General features: G+C 38.1%; 1 protein-coding gene across 4 annotated transcripts; it reads left to right on the top strand.

The window, feature by feature from the left end:
- The first annotated feature begins 5,646 nt into the window (after positions 1-5,646).
- On the top strand, positions 5,647-15,194 carry LOC144629819 (beta-1,4-N-acetylgalactosaminyltransferase bre-4-like). Of its 4 annotated transcripts, none has more exons than XM_078488029.1 (9): positions 5,647-7,159; positions 8,006-8,136; positions 8,560-8,676; positions 9,328-9,515; positions 10,600-10,722; positions 12,424-12,525; positions 12,844-13,634; positions 14,008-14,103; positions 14,866-15,194. In XM_078488029.1, the coding sequence occupies exons 1-7, from the start codon at positions 6,805-6,807 to the stop codon at positions 13,097-13,099; spliced, it is 1,272 nt and encodes a 423-aa protein (XP_078344155.1). In that variant the 5' UTR covers positions 5,647-6,804; the 3' UTR covers positions 13,100-13,634; positions 14,008-14,103; positions 14,866-15,194. The 4 variants fall into 4 exon arrangements, with proteins under 4 accessions (XP_078344155.1, XP_078344156.1, XP_078344158.1 ...); XM_078488030.1 differs by having other exon boundaries at positions 6,850-7,014; XM_078488032.1 differs by having other exon boundaries at positions 7,095-7,163.
- Positions 15,195-15,747: the final 553 nt, after the last annotated feature.

Below are 15,747 nucleotides of genomic sequence, written 5' to 3'. Positions count from 1 at the left end.
ATTTCATAGTACCACTAAAATTGTAATAGCAAACAAATTAAAAAAAACATAGATGTTGCCTTTTGTACTGATGCGCCACAACTGTACATGTGAAAGTATTCTCACGTGTAAAATATTCAATGAGAATTATCAGCCTTACAAAGTCGACTTTCAAAAAAAATTGTATTGGGCTATTCTTCCGGTAGAAAAAGTGTTTTGTTAGAATTTCAACAAAGCAATATGATTGCTTTTGTTCATGTTTCAAAAAGCAAAATACCAACCCCTTCGAATGTCACGCTTAAAGATTTGGTCACATGTTAATTGTAAGGAAAATTTTGAAAACAAATATAATTCAAACAATCTATAAAATATAAAAATGTTTTTTTTTTATAGAGCCACGTCAGCCCATCAATTAATTGGCCCTCGTGAAAAGGGAGGGAAAGAAATAATTTAAATATCACAGGAAACACATTTATAATCATTTTTAAGCTACTTCACCTGTCGGAGGAAAAAAGATTTTAAAATTGACATTCGTCACCTTTTGGTGCTACTTTGTGTTGTCAATTAATCCATTAAGGGATGCTACTAAAAGTGGTTACGGGGAACCAGTAACCGGGAACGACCGGGAACCGGGAACCGGAGTCTGGGAACGAGTGTACAGCGGTAATCCGTATAAGAGTTCAAAATGGCGGACGAAAAGACAGAAACAAATGCTTTATAGTGTTACCAGACCAGATAATCCCAATATATTTGGACAGGGCCAACTGTCCTTTCAACAAATCGGAAGCCGCCTTTTGGTTCACCGATCGTGTATAAAAAACACGCAGACAGAGCGATGGTTTTCGAGTTGTAATGCGAACTTATGGACGTGTATTAGAAGAATACGAATGTTTGTTTCTTTTCTAGAAGGAATCTTTCAAGCAAGGCCAGTATTCGAATCTACATTTACACACGACGCAACGCAAAGGACGGCTGTGGGAGCAAGGAGCTTGCACGCTGATCAACAGCTTCGATCGAAATAGCACATTTCGAAAATCAAATTGTTTTATTGAAATGCAGTCGAATAGTAGGGTAAGTCATATGCTGTATTTTCCACTACAGTTGCGGGATTGGTTTCATTTGACAGGATGGAACCTATGCGTTGCGTAACATTAGCAGATATATATTTGCTTGGTTTGTTATCCGATCGATCATACGTTCGTAAATTGTCGAGTCATATTTATGCATTGTCCAACTCTCGTTAACGAAGTTCCCAAGTACATCTATCTCTTGACTTAAAAACAGTTTTTTCTGGCATTTGTAGGTTGTTAGATAGTAATATGAATGGTGAGTTTTGTTTTGCTTTTGAACCAAACAATATTTGTAGGCCACACTGAATATTAAATAACAAACTGCTTACCAATGATGTGTTGTGTTGTCCTACTGCATGGTCATTTTTACAAGACACATAGTGTTTTGAATTCATTTACAGATTCACAAAAACATATAGTTATGACACAGAAATATATTGTAATGCAACACACTGAGCTTTGCACGAGGCCGTCAAAAGGTGTGGGCTGGAAAGAACATCCCCAGTCACTTGTACAAAACACAAAATGATCAGCAGACAGAATGAGAAAAAAGGAATTTCCAATTTATTTTCATTTTGCAGTAGATAAACACTGGTATCTATTTGTTGTCCTTTAGCCAACTGCCGAACCTGCAACAATGAAATTCAGCTATGATCAGTGTGCTGAAATATAACAGCATACAATAAACTGGTGAAAAGTCATCACCAAATAGTTATTTTCTTTTCAATAATGGAACAAATTGACATGCAAAGTCCAAGATACCATCTGTTGTGAGAAGTACATGATCACTTTGTATCATGATTGCAATAGGAGTTATGGCATCACAGCTACTGGTTAAGTCTGCGTTTGATCCCAGTGGCCCATCAAGCCTGAGCTTAACTCGGTTTCCATAATCAGTTATAGCATTAGCGACTGGTGGTTCGGGTAGGGGTGTTGGAAATTTTCAGAAAATATTGCATGGCCTTATTAGAAGTTTTGTCTTTTCTATTACTAGCCACAAGATAAACATTAATTGACAACGTAAAAGTATTTCAACAAGTAAATTGGTGATTTCCAAGTGAGGAATTGTGCTTGAACTTTGTTAAGCATTCCTCAAGATTCAATGTGGTTCACAATTGCACTTGCCATAGTATAAATAAAAAAACACACAAATTCTCCCATTGCCAAACTGTCTAAAAAATTTCTTATACACAGTTGCATGTCCTGCTGACATGAGGTTTACAACCTAGTCAGTGTGTGTGACAGAAGTTCTCTATTATCTCTATTATTGTTGCTTAACAACAGCAGCTGATATCAGCATGCATTTTAGATGCACGGCAGATGGAAGTTCGGTTAATTCACCAGAATGGAATATTCCAGATTCGATCATTTTCGTCTTCGGCATTTCGTCGGCGCAAATTATACACAGTGCGCCAAGATGTATCGCACGAACAGAACTTAGCCCAGGAAAAGAAAAGAACCGACCATCTATAAAGAAATCTTGGTTGTTCGTGGAACAGTTGGTTTGGTACGCGTAGTATTGCCCCGTCATGATCATCCAACTTCTAAAAAAGTCTACCAAAAATCCAGGTTATCTACCTTGCCCAGATTTTGCACGCGTTTAATTACAACTCCAGGAAAAATCTTTGAATATAAGAAAATATTAATGATCATTCACCTACCTTGCAACTCGTCCCAAAATTCCGCCTAAACAGCACTTTCGTAGCGAAAAAAACACACGAAAAGTCGATTTATCATGCTGTTTGCTCCGACGATCGAGTTCGACCACTAGTTCCCAGACCCTTTTCCGTGTTTTCGTCCGCCATTTTGAATTTTTATACGGATTACCGCTGTACACTCGTTCCCAGACTCCGGTTCCCGGTTCCCGGTCGTTCCCGGTTACCGGTTCCCCGTTACCACTTTTAGTAGCATCCATCCATTAAGGATGACACAAGAAATTAAAAGCAAAATGAAACACTGGGCGAACAATGGGTCACTTGTAATCTATTTGTTGCATTTACGTTTTTAAAGCAAATATTTTTTCAGGAGAGTTGCAATTTCGCAGTGCTGACTTAAATGGAGTCTGGAGCAGCTGATCAACTAAATTAAAATGTGAATAATACAGACCTTACCCGAACACCACTGTTATACCAAAAATAAATAGAAAATTATCCCAATGGGTAAGCTTCTGAGACTATGGGATTTTGATAGCGATTTAATTACCTAAGCTTACATATTGGAAAGCGTATTTATGGCACGCATTGAACGAGGTAGATTATTCTACATTTTGACTCCATTGTTCCCATAAGAACCTTTTAAGTCTCAGTTGACGAGTTTATCAGGCGTATTTCTTAAAAGGTCTTTGTTTACTGTTTAATTTGGTCAATTACACAATTTTCGGATTTTTTGGGGGGTTTAAAGGGTAGTTCAATTTTACTGAGGTTTATTACGCAGTAGAACTGATTGGCAACAAAAAGATGGACAACGTTTTATAACACTTCCGCTTGTGGTTCGGACACTGACAACCGTGAATACGTTCCTTTCTTTTACGAAGTTGCTTTCTCGACATCTATTATTGTCGCTGTTTTATCACCGGTGGCAGTGGCTGGAAATGCGCTGATTTTGGCGGCGATTTGGAAGAAGACGTTTGTGAGAACACCATTCCATATTCTTCTGAGTGGATTAGCGCTCACTGATCTGTTTACAGGACTCATCGCTCAGCCTTTCTTTGCTGCAGCCATTTTTATTCACATAACAAAACCTTCGGTAGTTTGCGGCAGGCCAACATCTCTTATCGTCCTGCAAGCAATTGGTGATTGCAGTGCAACTTATTTCATATTGGTCTCGGTTCTTCTTATAACACTCATGTCCGTTGAACGATGGCTGCACATGTCTCGACGGTCATTGGTTACGCATCGTGGGTGTTTAACAGTAACCACAGTTTTGCTTGTACCAATTCCCTTAGTTGTTTTACGAGCTTTATACAACATAAAGGAATTATATGGGCGAGAGTTGCATGTTGCTTATATGGCACTTCTGCTATTCTGTTTTTTGACCACGTCATTTGCCTATTTCAAAGTTTACCGAATTATTCGCCACCACCAACAGCAAGTCCAAAAAAATGAGATATCCCGCAATTTTGGTCAACCTGCAATCGACCTGGCGAAATACAAGAAATCTGTAGTCACAATCCTGTATATTTTACTCTTATTTTCTTTCTGTTTCTTGCCTTTTGTCGTCTCTTGTGTGATGTATCTTTTCTTGGGGGAGCGTTTAGAAATGGCCTTTACCTTAAGTTTGTCCGTGGTGTTTTTATTTTTGTCCTCTACTCTCAATCCAGGACTTTACTTTCGGAGAATGAATGATGTTCGAAATGGAGTGAAACAAATATTCAGAAGGGATAACTAAGTAATCTTTTATCTCAACTGAAGCTTTGGTGTATTAAATCAATGTTATGATGCACACAGAAAATATTGCGTTTTTGAACATTATTTCGACCAGGTTTTACTGACTGTATATAGTTTTGGGGGAGTACTGGCCCCCTAAAACTGATTGGCACAACACGTAAATTTATGCCCAATTCAGACTGAGGCTAAAGCTTTTAGTTAAACATGATCTAAAATGGTGTATTCATACAAGTTGCTAACTGAGTATCATGCAGAGGATCTTTTCTCGCGCGCAGAGTGGTTCTCTGGCGCAGAGTGGTTTGATTTACCGGTCTCGTTGAACTTTGATCTTTTTTCTCGTATTACATTTAAACCAATCACAGTGGACATCTCCCACTGTAATCACATGTACTGGCACGTGAAGGTATTAAGGGGTGTCAAGTGGCAGTATTTGTTGATGGCGTTCGCGAGACTGAAACAACTCCCAAAGTCTTCGTTGTCGTGTCGGTTATGTAAAGCTAGTGTTGTGTGCAATGGCGGGTATTACAGCCATGTTTCGAAAAATGCACAATTAACACAATCTGTCTGTAGGCCTGCGTGTCCTTTGCAAGAAGTGTGACCGACGAATCGGAAAATTCGGAGCTACAGTAAAAGAAATAGCAACCGTTAGGAGGGTTACAAAGAGAATCTTGCCCGCTGGAAAGCAGTAGCTAAAAATGAGAATACGCGTTCAAAGCGCTGTTCCAGCTCGCCAGGTAAAGGAATTAAAAAGTCTCGTGGTTCGTCGACGGAGTTCACTAACCGGCGCCCTGTCAAGGAGACTAGACCGCCAAAACAACCTTTCGGGGAATAAAATTTGAAATTCCATGTAATTGCTCGACGCTTAGATTATCAACACCATTTTCCTGCAGAACAGGCGGTTTATTTTGCGGGTAGCGCGAAGCAGCTTCCCCTCAGATCTTTGTCGAACGTTTTCGCAATCTCAAAATCCTCGGAATCCCCCATTTCGGCGGCACGTACTACGAAAACCTCAAGACATTTCACAGGCGTCTTTCACGCAGTGTTCGCTATATTTATACACCAATCACAGCGTTGGTTAGATTAGAAAGCCCATGGGAGGCCATAAGAAGCCAATCAGCTTTCTAGTCCAGATTCTGGACTAAACTGATATAAACAGGCTTGTCATTGGTTCGGCGGCGCTATAAAAGGAATAGCGCTCTGTTCCAGAGGTTTTTCGCGCGGATCACAATAAAGACTTGACTAACACCGGAAACCGCACAAGAAAAACCTCTGGCACCCAGGAAAGAGGTTTGTCGACTTTAAACTGATGCAAAAAGCACAAATAAGAGGTCACTTAAAGCTCATGTAAAATCCAGTCTATTAAGGTTCTGTTGCTGATCTTCATTTGGTTTAACCTGGTTTAACATGTTTTGCTGGTGTAAATGAGTATTAGGGGTGCAAAATACATGAAAGCACGATGTTTTCTTGTCCCTGACTTTTTACTATTATTTTTTATGCCGGTTTACGAGTAGTGAGCCAGATTTAATCAAGCACAATCGGTCCAGAATTTCTCGTAGATTGCAATATTCAATGTTAAAGAAAGACAAATGCCGGTTTTTTACTATTCTCTTAATTTTAAAGCCTACAATTTAAATAATCAATGCCAAAAAAGATTAACAAGTCTTCGATGTATGAGATCTAGAATTATATACGCAACCTCGAAAAGAATACTGTTCCATTAACCTAATTGTGTATAATACTCGTGGATTACAATATCGAGGAAAAACGTAGAAGCAGGCCAACAGTATGACAATATACACATTGAAAAGAAAAGTAAAAAAAAAAGATTGAGATGGCCTCCTATATGAGAAGTAATAAAATCGAGATTAGCAATCGGAAAAAAGTATGGATCTTGGCAATTACGGTTGCACACAATCCTTAATTTCTTATCTTTATAAAGCTTCCTATTAGCCATATCATTTATTATGACTCTCTATCAATGTTATCGTATACTAGTAAAGCCTAATATTATAAGCATGATGGTTTCTCAGTTAGGCTTCCTAGCTCTACCTCCTATTCTGTCAATTTTCAATTCTTCAGATTTTGTGTTTTGTTTTCTTTTTTGTATGGTAAAATAAATAAACTTGAAATAAACTTGAAACTCGTATCGTGAAAGTTTTACTCCGATGCAGTGACACTTGGAACTCAATACATTAAACGCCCACACGCAATAGGAGGCACTTAGGGAATTTTCTTCCTAAAATATCGATGCGGTTTTTGTGGCCGTATTCAGTCTTAACAGTCTACAAGAACTGAACGAAACGACACGTTTATGGCCCCAGTAATGGTCTCAAATCACCTGGAGAGGAGTAATTCCTTTGGACAGAAGAATGGCCAAGTTAAGGGAGCTGAAAACACTAATGCTTTGCATATTTGTCGTCGCTGTTGCATCTCTCATCGTGATGTTTTACTACGCTGTCAATTATACTCGATACGCGAAACTGGAAAGAACATATTTGGTTGTGTTACACGATGATACACGATGGAATAGTTCGAACAGTTCGAAAAGACATAGATGGAACAATCAACTAACACACCAGGTAGCAGAAGGATTAGTAATAAATCGTGTTCAACAAGACCAAAATATTCATCAAAAGAGGTCAAATATAGATGAAGCGAATTTAGCATATAGGAATCAAGGCGATCCTGCTCGGGGCTTCTGTTCAAAAACATCTTCAACTCTAGGCAAGTCTTCTATTTTCATTACCTTTTTTCTAGTTTTCATTTGTTGATACCATGTTTGTAAGCAGAAAAAAAAGTTAAGTTAAAAAATTTGTGTAAGTTAAAAAACTCGTGCGTAGTTTATGTGTTGTATGTTCGTGTATGTACCTCAACATGCAACAATATATTGAACGTATATTTCCTAAGGATAGTTATATTAGGCTGTTGTCACATTTCCGAGCTGGCTAGTATCTTGCCAGCTCTGTTTTAACAGGTAATGAGAGCTGGTATTTGCGAGAAAATGTCCCTGTGAGTGGAACGTTTTATTATTAAACTATTTCGATTGTTATAATTTTTTAAGATATTTAAGAGGCTATTAATAGTCACAAAACACCGAAAACTAGGTTAGTTATTTAAGGCTATTGTCAAATTTCCAAGTTGGCTAGCCTTTTCCCAGCTCTGTTTCAAAAATATAATTAAATTTGGTGGGTAAAATTAATTGATTATGATCTTCGAGAAAATGTTACTGTCAGAGGAACATAGTTTTATTAAACATTTCGCTTGTTAGAATTTTGAAAAAAATTTAAAGACTGACATTAAGCACGATAATACCGAACCTTTTCGGTTGTTAAGTAACTTAATATTCGAAAAAACGAAGTTCGGGATTTTTAAATGTTTAAAGGTTCTTAGCCTTTACATATTTTTTTCATATCTTTTAAAACTCTTTCTGTACGAAATGTTTTGCTCCAAGCCTCGTTTTGAAATTGATGCAAAAGACATTAATAATCAGTATTATGATTCTTGTAAAGAAAACGTTTATAAATAATTTTATTATTATTATAAGTACATTTAATAATTTTACTTTGTCAGTGGGACGTTTGTACGTGGACCAATCAGTGCCTAAAATGGAAGATATTGAAAAGAAAATGTCAAATGAATTCAGTGGCTGGGTCGATAGGGGAGGCCGTTGGAAACCAACTGAATGTAAAGCAAGAGTCAAGGTAAGGTATCGATATCTGTTTATTGCTTTCTGAAGGGAATTTAGTTTTGTTTCTTTTGCACCTATACTCTCAGGATTTTATTTTTTTTGGAAGTTAGCAACAGTATAAAATGCTTTTTGTGTTTCATAACTTTATTATATGTGATCAGCTAAAAAAAAAAAAAAAGCTTAGCCCTGTGAATTCCGGTTTAACCAGCTGTACTCCGTCTAGTTCCTAGGAGGCCAAAATCGCCAAAATACCCTAAAGAAGCATGACCTAGACCAACATCACCTAACATAGACCAGTTTGTATGCACAGACTAAACTAACATAGCCTGACATAGCCCCTTTTATACAACAGTTTGTACGTAATAGAATTAGCTCAGTAAAATTGGGTGTTCAATGTGGTCTCTTTGAGACTTTTTTTTTTATAATCTCTCACCAGATGGCCCTGATTATTCCATATCGCAATCGTTATGAGCAGCTGTCAATCTTTCTACGACATATGCACCCTATGCTCAAAAGACAGAATCTGGACTACAGGATCTTTTTAATAGAACAGGTAGTCTACTACAGAGGATATCTTTCAGTAACTAACTCAGTTTTTACATTCTAAAGGCCTGAAAAAAGAAAACAAAACATGTTGCCAGAAGCAGTCATAGCACGCGCATGCTTCCCCAATGTTTCCCAGTTTTTCCATACGTGAAGTAGAAATTGTTTTTCTAAGAAGCAAAATTTGCTTCTGCTACACCGCAAAAAACATTCCGTGTTCCACACGGCATGGAACCATGGTAACGGTACGTAAGAGAAAAGTTATTGCAGCGGTCGAAATTAAGAACAAAATATTTTGAGCTTGAGAGAAAAACTTCTGTAACTTCGTTTGATTTTTGCTTCTTCCCGAAAAAACAGAGAGAGAATATCAATACCCGATTCCCTCTATAGCGCGCGCCTGCAGGGAATCACGGTAGTTGTATTCATCAAACCATGCGCGAGACTCAACAACGATGCACGTTGCTGAGTCTTGCGCATGGTTTGATGAATACAACTACCGTGATTCCCTGCAGGCGTGCGCTATAGAGGGAATCGGGTATTATCTTTTGCGTGATCTGATAATCTGAAACACGTCACGTGATAATTTTTCGTAGGAAGGGCATGGGTTTCGCGTGTTCTTTTTTAATGCGACTCGTGTTTTTAATTTTGTTTTTTTCAACAGGCGGGAAATACTACATTTAATCGTGGCATGCTGCTAAACATTGGCTATAAAGAGGCACTCAAGTTTGACCAGTACAAATGTTTTATATTTCACGACGTGGACTTGATGCCTGAAAATGATCGTAATAAGTACAGCTGCCCGTCATCTCCAAGGCACCTGTCAGTTGCTGTAGATAAGTTCCATTATCGGTAAGTACACGTATGTAAACTTGGAATTTATATCCGTTACATTTTACAGAGTTGGTGATTAATAGTCTTTTCCCATAAACTTTAGCCAGTAACTAGAGTATGGGAGCGGACTGAATTTTTAATAAATCGGGTACTAAAGTCAGAAAATGATGCAGTTTGGAGGTTTCCGACTTGAAGAAGTCTTGTGCTACTCAGATTCATGGTTGGATAACTATTTAGTCTTATAAATCTATTAAGCAATTATTGGATGAGGTTGAGCATGACATCGTGAATTATCAAAACCGAGGTCTGTGTTATCTGCCGAAGCCGAAGGCTGAGGTGGATAACACAGACATGAGGCTTTGATAATTCACGATATCATGTGAAAACCGAATTCAATAATTGTTTTATTATACGTTTTCAAACAATTTGCCATAACTTCCTTTATCGCCGGCGTAAAACTTCGTCAGAACATTGGCCAAAGCGGTTTTCTGGGTTTTATCTTGTGGCTCCTTCAGGTTCTTCTCCTTCAGATAATCATTCAGAATTTTTACACTTGTTTTTGTTGTTCTGTTGGTGTTTTTAGAATCTATATTCTTGATCAAAACGTTCAATTCCTCTTCGGAAACGGAGGCGAATCGCCCCGCCATATTTGTAAAAGTTTGACAGCACTACACGGGCGAGGGGCTTGGAAACTAGGCAGACTTTGAACTCGACATGATAACCCAATATCTGCTGCAGACATTGGGTTATCATGTCAAGTTCACATGCTACTGTATATTGACTGAATGCGCTCGACCAATCACGTGTTTCACAGTAATTCTAATGTATAATAAAGTCATTTATCGGCCACTGCGATTGGATAATTAAGCGATATAAGCATAGCTATGACGTCATTTACATTTAGTGTCTTTAATTTACAAGAGTAATACAAAGCCAGTGCTTTATTTTAATTAGCGTTTAACCTAATACAAATTTTAAGGCTTACATAAGTGGTTGAATCAGGCTTTGTATACATGTGTGTCGGAGGTTCGCTGAAATAATGTACTCTAAAATACAAAAGGATGTTCAATTTGCCATTAATTCCCTTGTGCTTTCTTTCTAGTTTGCCGTATGAAGAAATCTTTGGAGGAGCTGGTTCCTTTACAAGGGAACACTTTGAGCTTATAAACGGATTTTCAAACAAGTTTTGGGGATGGGGAGGGGAAGATGACGATCTTTATAAGAGGTAACTGTGTTTAACAAAAGGGACTTACCTTAAGGTTACAATTTTTAGCGACTACTAATTTTAGCGATTTTTTCTGAGCAAGATTTTGCGACTACTAGTTTTAGCGATTTTTTCTGAGCAAGATTTTGCGACTATTAAATTTAGTGATTTCCCGACAATTTAAAAAATAAACAATTTTGATATATGGCTAAGGTGGAAATTAATGTTCAGCAATAGAACAAAGTCATTTGAAATTAAACGATCATTAATTTGCATTGCTAGAAAGAACAACGTGAATTGCAAATGTAATTAGAAAGTACGTCCTTTTTAGGGAAATCAGTGATATGACGGCGATCTCAGCTCTCTCCCAACCCTTCTTAATTGTTGCCCGACCTTCTGACGTTGTCAAATAGTTGAACAGGGCCACTATATTTAATTTGGTATTCCTTTGGCGGGCGGGGGTATTAATTTAACACGTATTAAATTTGACCGAGACAAATTTTAGCGAGTAGTAATTAAATTTAGCGATTGTAGCCCAACTCGCTAAAATCGCTACAATTAGTAGCCGCTAACAATAGTAACCTTAAGGTAGTTAGTCTGTGAGTGAGAACGAAGCAAGTCCTTCCTTGTTAAATATTTTATAGAAACTATTTATTTAAGGTACCGTAAACACCCGCGTATAAGCCGCACCCGCAGATAAGCCGCACCCTGAGTTTAACAACTCAAATGTTGGAAAAAAAAGTTTTTTGAAAGTAAATCAAAGAAAATCCAAAGTCGAGTCAAAAATCCAAAGTTGAGTCTTTAGGAAGTCTTCTTCATCGAACCTAAACTCAATGAACATTGAAACAGAAAATACTTCAGTCATACCCACAATTTGAGCTCTTTAATATAATGAAAACCAACTTTGACATATTATGGGTGATCTTTTTCTGGCATTTGTTGACAGGTATTTCTTCATTCAACGCAGTTTTTCCATATATTTTTGTGTGACAACAACAAGAACTTGCGTTTGCAGAACGTTCGTAGCTTGGTAACCAGGCATTTGATCGGACGCGAAATATGGGACTAGGGCGAGAACGTAAAGCAAAACAAGATGGCGATGGAGGCGTTTTTCGTGGCTATTATATCGACAAATTAAAGAGATTTGGGAGCCATCTATTGGAGATAAACTTGTTGCATAAAGAGAGTTTCGTAATCAGTTCGACAAATTTTTCATCAAAGTGCAAAATGAGAAAGAAACAATTGGCCATCTTACTCGTGAATACTCGTGGTATTCACGCTTATCTGCGGGTTTTTACGGTATTATAACATCTACATTTATTGAGTTGATAACATCGTAACTGATGTAAGGTCAAAAATAAGCGATAATGGAAAAGCCTTAAGTCGTCAGCCTACTACGACTTAAACGCAAATTTACCTCTTAGATGTAAAAATCAGTTGACACCTTGCTTGGTCGATTCTCTCATGAAAGCTTAGACCTAATTTCCATTTAATATATATAGCCCTTACACATTTGAGAAACTTAACAGTTCTACCACCTCGATGACAGCTACATAATGTTGTAGCTTCCCAAGCAGAAGGTAAAAAAAGGCTTGTCAACTAAATCTGCAGAAACCACCAAATCAAGTGTCGTCACTAGCTAATTTAAGGTCTGGAACAATCTTGATCGCCCTAGATATTCAAACAAAATTGTGTTTGTATTTTTTTTTTTTGAATTTATAGAATATTTGCCAAGGGACTGCAGCTAACACGGCCATCGATACGATTAGGAAGGTACAAGATGATTAAGAAATTTCACAAAACTAGCAAGGCCGACCCAAATCGGTAAGTTAATAATTCCTTGGACTGTGTACTGCTTCTAATTTAAAGTTATCTTTCAGTTTTGTTGCAAGTTCTATACAAGTTCTAGTATATATAAATACATAGCAAGGTTGGCACGTTATGTTCTTGGCAAAGACACTTTTCCTCTTACCAAACTAAAATAACACTGGACCTAATATTACCCAAAACTAGGGTTTAAATTCGAATTTCACGGTATGACATGGAGGCCCATGAAGCGCGCTAACTTAAGCTAGTCTTGAAGTTTAATATTGCCACAAAGTTTTTGGCGTTCCTCAAAAATCTTTCTTTTTAATTAAACAGGTTTGACAAACTTGAAGACTCTATTGTACGGATGGATAACGACGGGCTTAATTCTCTCAACTACACTGTGGAGAAATTGGTTGAACACCGGCTCTACACCTTGATATCAGTTGATGTAAAAGAGGATAAGCTTGAATATCGAACAACATTGACGCAACAAGAAGGCTCAGCATCGGGTATCTTTCCTAATATCAGTACACAATTAGCCAATGACAACACGAGAAATGGTGACGAATTGTTCACCGTTAATCGATAAAATCCTTATGACAGAAAAGCTAGAGGACATAGCTTTTTATAACACTGAAATAACACAGATTTGGACCTAAAAGAAAATAAAAAGCGAATTTTTCATGGTGAGAGTGTAGACCATTGAAATCATGTGGTTAATTTGTTAAATAGTCGATAAAGAATACAGCTTTACTGAATTTTTGTTTTTTGCAAACCTCCCCGCGCCCCGCCCTATCCCCCCTTACTTGTAACGACAAACGCGGTCAGTGTTTTGCACAGGTACCCTAATAGCGGCGTTAACAGTTTCAACTTGGGATACCTGTGGTCAATTCTAAGCGCAAATAACACCTGCCACTCGGAATACAATGAAGTTATCCCAAGCGTGTCAAAATTCGCCAGAACACTTGCTTACACGTTTCTTTAACAGGCGAAGGCAGTGCGTCATTCAAAAACTTCCTTGATATTAGCGTTAATTGTCGCTTAAGGTAACAAACTAGCTTTCTAGCCGCAAGCTCTAAAGCGCTACCAACTGAATTAGCCGATATTACAAGGAAACTGACAAGGTGAGGTTTATAAAAAATCATATTATTACAGTATCTAATCCAGCTGTTTTGTTTATAAACAAAGCAAATATGATAACTGAACTGATCTTTAATAGGTCATAGCCGGATTTCAAAACGGAAAAAGGAGCCTGAAGAAGCTAAAAAACCTGGCGGTTAATGTTTATCTGCCGCACGATACGTGTAACAAAGCCAACTCTATTCTATTAATTAACCGCATAGCTTCTAAGTCATTGCCTTCTATTGACCAATTTATCAAAAGAAATTAGTATGAAGTGCAATCGAAGCTCGCAGATCACAGGCATATTATTATTAAATTGACTTAGAATAGCTAAGGAATATACAATGTGTTGGGGTGTCGTGTTTTGTCTTCAAGATTTGCGTGCAGATTCCACTGAGCCATCGCACAAGATGGACGCTCGTTCTTTGGTTTGCTTACTTCAGTTGTTACATGCAGTTCTGCTTGTCAAAGGTTTGTTGCACACATATGGATAAAGCTAAGCCCTTAGGCTAGGCAATGCATGTAGCACTCCTCAGCACGCATTGCTACCATTGATACCTATGCATGCTAGTACATCAACGTGCACACTGACAGCAGTATATCCCTGATCCTAGGTCTAAGGAATCAATTTAATCATTTGATAAATAAAACAAATAATAAGGACTGGGAGAGGGTGATTAGAAAACCAACGTTACAATACGCTATAACCGCCTCAGATTCTCCGCTTTTAAATCATTTAAGGCCTTGGGAGATAACTAAGCAACATCTCAGTATTCGATATCTTGTTTAGTTTATAGACTGCGCGGAAAATTTTAGAAACTATTTCTACTGAAAACATTTCTCATAGGTTAAGGTTAAGTCTGCGTTTAAGTCTAGTGGCCAATCAGGCCCGAGCTTATCCCAGTTTTAGTAGCATGAAAAGAAAAGCTAAATAGATGTATTTCTTCTCCCCCCATAATGGGAGGCTAGTCCCCCGCAGGGTTATCCCCCAGCATTAAATTCGTCCCGTACCCGTTTATACTCCTGGGTGGAAAGAGGCACTATGAGAGTGAAGTGTTTTTCCCAAGGACACAATACAATGACCCCGGCCAGGGCTCGAACCCGGACCCCTCGATCCGAAGTCCAGCATACAAACCATTAGGCCACTGCGCCTCCTTTCATATAATTTCCTTCCAAAGAATTCAGGATTTTTCCAAAGAGCGTCACAAAACAATTTTTTTTTTCCTTTTTCAGGCTGCACCCATTGTGAATGCGACCCAAGAGGCGTTCTTTCATCTTGTCAGCTTGCTGCACCTCACTGTAAACCACATCATGATCTCGTTAGAGAAGTGACAAATTGTGATGCAAGGGGCATGAAATGCTGTCGAATGACCTGTGATGGCCCTGGCACAATGTGTTTACCCGAGAGCGCTCCTTCCGCCTCAGCGTATGCTGATTTAGGGCTCAAGACTTGCAAGGATGGATATAAATGTGTCAAGGCTCCTTCTCTACTAAAGAAAAAGCTTCGAATACATTAACTCAACTCCACGCTTGCCAGTGCTGGATGTTTGTAGTTATGTTACTGCTTTAAATAACAAGGAATACTTATTTTTCTAATGACACAATATCTTTCTGCCCAAGGATATTCGTAAAATTGTCAAAATTATGACGGCTTCCTATTCAACTCGTAATTTTAAGTTTCATTAAGAAAATAAACATGTAATTAGTCATATTTTTTATCAAGCAAAAAAAAGAATTTTTGCAATTATTATTTCCTTGCATTTTCTTGCTTTAAAGTTCTCGTCACTGAAAAGGGGCTGTTGCATAACGGAAGCAATGCGGTTTGATCTTCAAAATTGCTACCTTGTTTTTTTTTTTGGAAAGATAACCCCTTGGTAATTTCGACAGATATGAACTCAGACCCCTGAGACGAAGTTGATAACAATTTTTGGACTCGGCTTGTTCGTAAGTAAATTTCACTCCGCTCCAGCCACCTCCCCCCTCCTTTTTTAAGCAAGAGAGAGTCCTTCTTCACTCCCCCTCCCCCTCCCAAAGCTTATTAGAACTATGGCATATGCAACTGGCTGTGTTTAAAGAAATTCTTCAAGCTATATTGCTGCTCCTGGCGACCAATCG

Source organism: Oculina patagonica, chromosome 11, assembly GCF_052425735.1.
Source record: "Oculina patagonica isolate OP01 chromosome 11, crgOcupat, whole genome shotgun sequence".
Taxonomy (NCBI): Eukaryota; Metazoa; Cnidaria; class Anthozoa; order Scleractinia; family Oculinidae; genus Oculina; species Oculina patagonica.
Note: the sequence above shows the minus strand (reverse complement) of the source record. Positions and strands in the feature narration are given on the sequence as shown.